General features: G+C 45.7%; 1 protein-coding gene across 2 annotated transcripts; it reads right to left on the bottom strand.

The window, feature by feature from the left end:
• Positions 1–1785: 1785 nt before the first annotated feature.
• OTX2 (orthodenticle homeobox 2) lies at positions 1786–7370 on the bottom strand. 2 transcript variants are annotated; one of them, XM_044230725.1, is made up of 3 exons: positions 7017–7370; positions 5842–6017; positions 1786–4024 (listed from the first exon to the last, which is right to left on the bottom strand). In XM_044230725.1, the coding sequence occupies exons 1-3, from the start codon at positions 7111–7113 to the stop codon at positions 3404–3406; spliced, it is 894 nt and encodes a 297-aa protein (XP_044086660.1). In that variant the 5' UTR covers positions 7114–7370; the 3' UTR covers positions 1786–3403. The 2 variants fall into 2 exon arrangements, with proteins under 2 accessions (XP_044086660.1, XP_044086661.1); XM_044230726.1 differs by having other exon boundaries at positions 5842–5993; positions 7017–7369.
• Positions 7371–9642: the final 2272 nt, after the last annotated feature.

Below are 9642 nucleotides of genomic sequence, written 5' to 3'. Positions count from 1 at the left end.
GGCTGACCCTGAAGCCAGACTAAGGGGCTCGAGGAGGCCGCGCTCTCCCCGCTGGCAACGCGCAGGACCCGTAGCGGCGCCTCAGCCCTGCCCGTGCGGCTGGATCCTGCGAGGCCTGAAGACCAGGCCGGGTGGGGCGGGCCGCGGCTCCGCGGAGGTCCTAGGTTCAGACCCGAGCCCGAGACCGACCAACTGGAGGGAGGGAGAGAGTCTCCTGTCGCCCCAGCCAGGCCCGCAGGGCCACGAGTGGGGTCGGAGGATGGCTGGCATCAGCCTGGAGAACTGACTTGGGCCTCTGCCCCAACTCGGCCTCCAAGGTCACGGATGCGAGCACTTTCCCCGGCTAACTCCGATGGGCAGGAGAGATTTGGAAAAATACCGCTCTGAAAGATCGCCGTGGATTCGGCAGAGAGCCCGAGCCGCTCTCCTGCGCCACCACTGCCCACACCTTGGCGCTCAGTTCCCGCATCCCTCCCGGGGCCTCCCGGGGTCCTCCGCCTCTCAGCGTCCAGGCGGTGCCGCACTCAGAGTGGGGACACACGGAGAAAAGGTGCGATTAAGGGAACCGAGTGGGAGAGCAGTTAAGGAAACTGACGATTATCTAGAACTCGTACATTTCGATAGCCGAACTTGATTGAATTTCTCTTATCTGTGAAGCTTAGAAACATTCCCAAGGTGAAATAACAGGACCAAGAATCTTGGTGCGTTAAGATAAAGGTTTGGGCCAACAGATCTTTGTGAGTCAGACTACCCCACCTGACCTCCGTCCCCCCAAGCGAAGATTCTGTTGCCGGTTCAGGTCATTCCTTAATTGCCAAATGCAGCTGAAGTCGCTCCCTGACGCCTTCGGAGGGTGACGTCATTTCAGTACAAGTACCTAAGGACCGGTCTTAACTTTATTAAACCGGGTCTGGACCAGGAGTGGTGCATGGACGTCTTTAAGCCAGCGCTAGCTTCCCCGCCCCCTTCCCCTCCCTCTGTTGCCTGCGGTCAGGGAGAATTCATTTCTACTTTCCCGTCAATTCAAAGAGATTTAACTCCGTGCTCTGTTAAGCGAAGTTGTGCAAAGGTGATGGAAAAATTAGTTTCAGAGGTTCCTCAACGCCTTTTTCTGTCCTCCGTTTTCATAGCATTGGGAGAGAAACCAAACTGCATTATTTGCTGAGCAGTCCCATGTTTGTCATTATATTTAACGAAGTGGGGAGGGGGTGTCTTTACTGATCCTTTGTGGGGCATTCTGAAAACTGAAAGCAGTGTGAGAAATTACTTTGTATCTGCTTTACTGTTGCTTGAGAAGAGCTGGGGGAGCATGAGCACCAGAAGATGAACATGGTGAAACAGTCTCTCTGGGGCTTCAGTTTCCCTTTGGTGTAGACTACTGTAGGAGGACTGTTCTCAGTTGGTGCTGAAAGATCTTGCCATCAAGTTTTGCGTTAGCTGCTGGTTGTAAACTACTGCATTTCCTTCAGCAGTAAAACAAAGCCAATTTACTTATTAGGCAAGATGATGTAGGGTCAAGAGAGCATGCACAGCCAGGGACAGAAAAATTAGCCAGAAAACAAAATGGTTGCAACTGCTAAAGTTCATTTAAAAAGTTACAATCAAGAGTCATTTAATTCTGGTCAAACTCAAGAGCATAGCGTTTAAAATAAAATTAAATATTTGCTTTTACCTGAGGAGCACCATGACCATTGGCTCATTTGCCTTTTCTGGTGATTGGTATACCAAATGCAGGTAGAACTGAAAACAGACCTTCCCCCTCACCCCCTCAGCACTTTCTTTAAAGAAAACAAAAACAAAACTGACCAGGATGCCTTATGTTCGACTACTGAAATTATAGGTTTTAAAACTTTTCTGAAACTCTTTTGTTCAGAAATCATTTCTGCCTGAATTGCTTTCAGATTCTGATTACATTCTCTCATGTTTACCTCAGATTTTGAAAGTTAAAAAAAGAAATCCCCTTCATCAAATGAGAGAGTAAAAACAAGGAATTCTTGTCATTCCCATTTTCTCTGAAGTACTAGAGTTCTTCCATTCTCACTTAAAAAAAAAAAAATTGATCTATGTTAAAACCTATCAGTAAAGTGCCCAAGAAATCATTATGGTATGCAGCCGGGAGGGAAAAGCAAGGAGAGCCAAGAGCCTAAGGACTATTGGGCTCTCTGTGTTCTATTTCAGAGCAGTACTGATGGAAATCACAAGAAGGTTTAGGTACCACAGTCACTCATACCTAGTTCATCCATAGGTAACACCAAAAATGCTTTTTAAATAAAGTTTGCTAATTTCCTCTCGGAGGTAAATAAAACATGTTTGGGGAAGGAGAGGCTGAATGTGGGCTTCTCATCCATAAAGAGAGGTATAAAATTAAACTGGACCCGGTGTTGTGCTAGAACCATTTTAATATAATTATACATATCTGCCAAATCCAGGAAGAAAAGGTTTATGCATATATAACTTTTCCAGTTAACATCTGCAAGCATAAACGACAATGATCTCAGTTTATAAATTCATCAGGGTCAGAGCAATTGACCAATGTCTCTTTACTGCTAGGCTTACCAACAGTAAATTACAGATGAATTGGTGTCCTTTTGTTTCTCTTCTCTCACTCTCCTTGTCCAGAGACATTTTTGTTGTAAAGTTTCAGTGCAGCTCACCTCCAGCCAAAGGTAATCTTTTTGATAAGTACTCAGTTGCTCTGAATTTGCTTATAATTATAACCTATTTAATCACAGAAGAACCCCTGTAGAGGTGGAGTTCAAGGTTGCATACAATAACAGGAGATCACAGTTTTGAAGTCTAGCACAGATTAAAAACCACAGATGTACCATTTATATAAGACACACACTGATTGTCTCTTAAACTACATATTGACTCCTTATGAACATTATTTTTAAATAAAGTAGTGCATCTAGGACAATCAGTCGCACAATTCACACAGCCCTGAAAAGTTTTTCAGTGCCAACTACCAGTTGGTCATGAAACGTGAGTGAGCTTGAGACACTGTCCATTCCTAAGATTCAACCACGGATTGGCTAAAACATTGGAACACCTCTGCTTAAGAAGGCTATGTCCTGCCTTCCTTTCCCTCACAATTTAGTTTTGTTTATTTTTGGTGGTGTTTGGTTGCACATGGCTAGAATGCTTTTGATCACTTTGCAAATCAGGAAAACCAATGATCTAAAACTATGACAGGATCTTAAGTAGACTGGTTTGTCCATTTCAGGTTGCTGGTTGGTAGGCCCCTCTAAGGCCCTTCATTTTTCCTTCTATGCCTCCCGGAACATTGATCAGAAGATGAGTCTGAGCATCATCCCATCTAACTCTTTTAACCAATGCCTGGCTAAAACTGGAATGTCCAGCCCAGTATATTTAAAAATCACCCACAAAGAGGTTCTACAGATCTTCACAAAACCTGAAATTTCCATGAGGATGTCTGATCTTTATAATCCAAGCAGTCAGCATTGAAGTTAAGCTTCCAGGAGGCAGTTTGGTCCTTATAATCCAAGCAATCAGTGGTTGAGTTAAAACCCAAGCTTGAAGCTCCATATCCCTGGGTGGAAAGAGAAGCTGGGGACTGATTGAGATGGCTGGTGACTGCATTGGTACCCATGGGGCTGAGTGTGGCCCCTGGTCCAGGAAGCTGGTGATGCATTGGGGTCAAGTAAGATCCACAGTCCATGCCCCCAAAGTAGGAAGTTGAGCCAGCATATCCTTGACTATAACCTGAAGCCTGAGTATAGGTCATGGGATAAGACCTCTGCATGCAGGAAGAGGAGGTGGACAAGGGATCGGACAGTGGGGAGATGGAAGCTGGGCTCCAGATAGACACAGGAGCACTGCTGCTGGAAATGGCCGGGACTGAGGTGCTAGAGGGGGGAGTGAACTGGCCACTTGTTCCACTCTCTGAACTCACTTCACGAGCTGGTGAGGTCTTCTTTTTTGCAGGTCTCACTTTGTTTTGACCTCCATTCTGTTGCTGCTGCTGCTGTTGGCGGCACTTAGCTCTCCGATTCTTAAACCACACCTTGAAAGGGAAAGAAATTTCTTTAAGGTGGTTTCAGTAAGGGCAAGAGTGGCTCCCAGATTACAGACGAGCTAAGCACACAATCTGTCCTGCCACTGAAAACCCAGGATATGATACTTTTTATATATACCCCTGGAATTATACGAAAATGGGGAAGCTCTGTCTAAAAGCACTTCATTCCTAGCCCAGAATAATAAATCCTATGGCTAAACATGCTCCTCCTCATTTTCCTATCTCGTATTTCACTTCAAATACACACATACACATAGATCCAGTGGTACTGTGGAACACTCTTATGGGGGAATACAATGTATGTGTGTCTTTCTTTCGGAGGGAAACACAAGAGAGGTGAGGGAAAAAGATTCTGTTCTCACTATCCAAAAGGAACAGCCTAAAGGCAAAGTTTATAGTCTATCTTCCAGGGAATAACTGCCAATCACACTCTACCTTTTTCTCTCTCCTTGAAAGACTCACAAAAGAAAGCTCCAAGGAGAAGTGATCCTGTTGAAGGAGGAGGTCTGAGAGGCACTATTTGCTGCACTCTTTATGGTAAGCGGAATGACTTGAATATAGTCTGCTGGGAGCTTGAGGACAGACTTCTCTGCTCAAGTCTGACACTGGAGTCCTCTGCCTTCAGCACACAGGATTCAGTTTCCCGTACTATGTTCACTGGCTTGTAAATTTAAGCCTCTGACTGCAACTCTGAAGATTCTTATTACCAATCCTGTTCATGTTCTGCCATGAAGGAGCCGTGTTTGGTGTGTGAGGGGGCCTATCAAAGAAACTGCCACCCTTTCCTGAGAGAAACCACAGATATTTTCCGAGCAACAGGTCCTTAGCAGTCTTCTTGAGTGAGGTCAACATATGGGTGTGTTAACTGGGCCTCTAAGACTGAGCCTATCTCCCACCGAGAGCCTTTTATTTTCTTTCAGTGAAGACCTGAGTTCAAGCTTCACAAATGCTAAAACTTCTTCCATCTTACTTTGACAAGTCTTTTTCCAGGTTTGCAGTTCACACTGATACGTCCTAGCTGAAGTGGAGTCTCGGGGACGTGTGTATGTGTGTCTATGTTCAGGGGCTGAACATTTCTTTACAGAGAACTCTATATGGTGCTTGCATTTCAGAAAAGTTGGAGATTCCTTTTCCCTCTCCAGCCTCAGGTCAAGTTAAAGGAGGTGGGGGAGTGTCAATGAGGATATTGAATTGATATTTTATCTGCTAAATGGGTCAGAGCTAACAAATTCTGTTCAATCCCTAAAAAGTTAAAGACGACACTTTTATTGTGTAATTTCTTTGGTAAGAGCACCAGGGGCTTCCACAGCCAGGCCTTACCGTACCCAACTGACATGTGACCTTGAGCAAGTCATTTATTCCATTTCTTTCACCTGTAAAAATACTGTGACTATCCAAGAGCTAAGCTTCTTTCACCCCTACAAGTAGATGAAAATGGGGTAGGATTTCCACGTGGGGAAAAGGAAGTATTAAAATATTAAGTAACTGTCCTTGAAATCTTCTCCCGGCTGAGTACCCAAGAGCTCTAGAATTGTGCTTTATTACTGCAGCTAAATCTTTGTCTTACCTTACAGCCAGAAGGCTGTCGCTTCTAAGATTGGGTGGGCTTTGGGGGGGAGGGGTGTAGTAATCAGGCACGTGAAGGGGCCTTAGAAGAGTTTACTGGCCTCCAGTGGAGCGCTCAGTTTCAAGCCTTCCTTTGGTCCTCTTTAAGACCTGGGACTCTCCTGGGTCCTCAACATACACCGTGCTTAGGGGAGGGGTGGCACAGTCAGGAAGAATGGTTCTATCTACGTCTGCCCTACCTGCACCCTGGACTCGGGCAAGTTGATTTTCAGCGCCACCTCCTCCCGCATGAAGATGTCTGGGTACCGGGTCTTAGCAAATAGAGCTTCCAGCACGTCTAGCTGCGCCCGAGTGAACGTCGTCCTCTCCCGGCGCTGTTTCCGGGGAGTGGCTGCGGGACAAGAAGCCCAGGGCCCTTTAGGGTGGGGGAGCAGTTTCTCAGTCATAGGGGTCTCTGCGGGTGCTCCGACTCCCCCCGACCCCCAGTCCCCCGGTCCCAGCACTTCCCTCGTCCTCCCAGCCAGGCAATACGGAGCCTAGCAGTTTTCCCCCACCCCCACCCCGCCTCGGCTAGGCTCTTCCAGCAAACACTGGATAGCAAGACACACACCATGCCCCCCCTTCCAGGGGAGAACCCCCCCTCCACCTGACGTTGGAGACTGCTCCAGCCAGAGTGGCTTTTCCATAGATAAAACATGAAATAAAAGACAGACAAAACCCACCCCCCCAAAATGAACCCCTAAACCACAACACACAAACAAAAATCCATTCCGTGAAGTCAGAGGATCCCCGAGGACGGCAGTTCGGATTAATGGGGCTTTTTAAGATTCCAAGGGCCTTTGTCCCTCCATCTTTAAAATGGGGGCATATTTAAAACTTCTACGGGGATTTAAAAAAACAAAACAAACCAAAAAACTAAACAAAAACCCCCAGATCTGATTGGAAAGGAAAGCACCCATATCCAGGGTAAATCACACCTCTAGGGATTACAGGCAAAAGGCCTGGGGATCACAGGGGAAGCCCAGGAGTGGTGGGGAGAGACCCAGCTTCTCCAGAGGGCACTTCTGAAGAACTAGGCTTTGAGATATGGGTGGAGGGAGTGACCTTCCATCCCCCCATCCCCTCACTGCAGTGTGTCCCCCATGCACTCCAATTAAGAGTAACACATTGTGAGTTTCTGCAAGTGTTGCGGGATCCACCTATTCCCTCCAGCCCCTAGTCTTCCCTCCGGCCGGTAAATGCCCTGTGGCTCTGAGCTGGTTCTCAGAAGGAAAACCCAGTGGGGACGCCACGCTTGGAGCTGGAGTGGGGCAGCATGACTATCAGCCCCCAGTGCTCCGAGGGAAAAGGTGTCACATCCCCGTGGGGCGGGCGCGGGGAAAGGCAGAGCAAGAGTACCGCAAGGCTCACTTACCCGGGTAGCCCACTGAAGGGTGCAGCAAGTCCATGCCCGAAGTGGTCAGACTCAGCCCATTGACTGCGTAAGGCGGTTGCTTAAGATAAGACATCATGCTAAGGTTGTTTGGAGGTGCAAAATCAGCCCAAATCGGGGGGACCCAGCCAGAAGGTCTCGCTTCGCCAAGAGTGGACAGATTCAGGATCCTTGGTGCGTGGCTTGGGAGCAGTTGAACTATGGACAAAGCAAACAAACAAACAGAGGTGCTGGTTTACTGCTTCGCAGGCGGCAGCTCTTCCACGTTCCACCACTAACTTAAAAAAAACCTTGGGCTAGGCAAGGTAGAGGCTTTTAAAGGACTTGCAACCCACCCCCACCCCCACCCCCAGCTGCTCTGGAACTAGAGGGGATGGAGAGAGACCAGATAAACCTGTCTTCCCCACCCCCACCCTAAACTTAAAAAAAAAAAAAAGTACCAGAAGAAAGCAATTACAATCTGCCTTCCCCGAAGAACAAAACCCCACGCCTTCAAATGCACACATTGCATTCCTATCCCTACATTTGCATAGGACTCATTGGCTGGCACTAGCTAATTGTCTCAAACAAAACTTGATTGGGGCCATTTGCAGAGACAAAGAACTCTTTGGCTAAATAAATAATGCTGATAACAAAGCCCATTGGTGAGAAACAAAGAAACAATTCAAGAAATCTACCTCTCCCCAGACTGTTGCCTTTCCAAGGCAAATTTTAATTATCTTAGCTTTTTACCACTTTTAACTGCTGTGAACCTAAAATGTCAGTGCATTTAACATCTAAAATACCAACTTGCTAATCGACAAACTTGAGAAAACTGCTCAATCGCTATTACTTCACATTTGAAGTCATTTCCAGTAATCATTTTCACCTAATTAGTAGTCTGGGTAATTAGATTTTGAGGTAAGTAACAGATTTATTAAGGTTTTGGAGGACCTTGATTATGTGTCTAAAGAACTAAAGCTAAACAAACAAGTATTTAACTTTTAATCGACACCCATCAAATATTTAAACATACTGCAAAAAAAAGTCTTAAAGATTGGCACGAGGTTTGCTAGAAATTCTGAAGTTAGAATCCCACCAATCAGATAATGACAGGCCCCCACATTTGCAAGTAGAAAGGGTGTGCATTTGTAGTGCAAGCCGCTTCCATGTTGATTTTGATGTCGTGGAGGCTGCAGATCCTGCGGGAGGCAAATTTTCAGGCATTTGGGTCCTCAGCAACTAGAGTTTCTTGTTAATTCCGGCTGCTTTTTGCACATTTTAGTTTTGAAGAAAGTAGATACACAAACATCCAAAGTTGTGAAACTAATAGAATTTCTCCCTACCTTTCAAGTTTCCTACAATCCTATAAGAAAAAGAGCTCAGAGAGGCAAAAGAAAGGAAGAAAAAGAAAAGTTATTTACTTTCTTCAGCTGAGTGTCTCTCACTGCTCCAAGCAAAGGGATCCAAAATGGATGTTAATATGGGCTGGCAGTTTTCAAGTCTGGCTTTATTTGCCTAAAAAATGGCACTTATCCTACAAGGATCTCTACTTTGCAACTTTGACACTATGAAAGATTGCTTCAAAATGGCGGATACAAGATTAGAAGTTCCCTCTTACTTTGACAAAGGTCCTACTGAGTTTTCAGGATTGGATTTTCATATTTACATTGCTTTAGAAATCAAGACACAAAATTCCACAAATGGAACTCAGTTATTGCCACTTCTATCTGATTTAAAGTCATAGCACAAAAATCATGCTTTTCCACCCCAGATGTAAATCAGTGTAATTTTATAAATACCCTTCTCGGAGGACTTTGGACTGTCTCATCAATAAAACTAATTTAGTTGCTGCTATAACAAAGACTCGCTATTTTCTGCTCTCTTTTCAAGATATATTCAGATGCTGTGGAAATAATATTGTTTTAAAATAATATTGCTTTAAAAGTGTATTTAAAATATACTTCCTTTATCTAAAGAGCCTATAAGCAGGAGTTCTCTTATGTTTGATACAATATGTTAGAAAAGTTCTGAAGTACTATAGAAAAGAACTAAAACCATAGCACATGCACACATGAGAAATACCGAATTGTTCTTACATGCAGAGCTCTCACTCAGTTCCAAAGTCTGATTCAGAAAGTGGCACATTCCAATATAAACAGCAGTAAGGGATAGAAAACATCAGGCAAAGGGCCTTCTTGGACCGCCTTTGCCCTTGCCGTCGCAAAAATCACTAAAATTTAGGGATAAACCGTCTCTGCATTTACTACTGTAGGCATCTTTAAAAGAACAAGAAAAGTACCCTCAAACAAAACTACTAAGTCCTCTCCGCAGCAGGTCTAGGTATGCATTCACCGAAGAAGCGGCCACAGGCCCTTCCATCTAACTTCCAAAGTCCCCAAAGAACACCTTTCTCCCTTTCTCTCTAAGCCGAGCCCAGAAAGGCAAACAGAAATACCCTTTCAAAAATAGAAGCTTCACTCTGATTGCTCCTGAGGTGGCCGCTGGAGAACTCCTACCTACGGGAGCGGGTGACGGTCGCTGTGCGAGTCCCCGCAGCTGGTGGGCGCCCGCACCTCCGGGCGCGAGTGCCTCGGTCCGGCGTCGCTGCCCGGCAGCCCCGCAGTCC

The sequence above is a fragment of the Neovison vison genome, chromosome 13, assembly GCF_020171115.1.
Source record: "Neovison vison isolate M4711 chromosome 13, ASM_NN_V1, whole genome shotgun sequence".
NCBI classification, from domain to species: Eukaryota; Metazoa; Chordata; class Mammalia; order Carnivora; family Mustelidae; genus Neogale; species Neogale vison.
The sequence above is the reverse complement of the archived record's forward strand: the minus strand, read 5'-3'. Positions and strand labels throughout refer to the sequence as shown.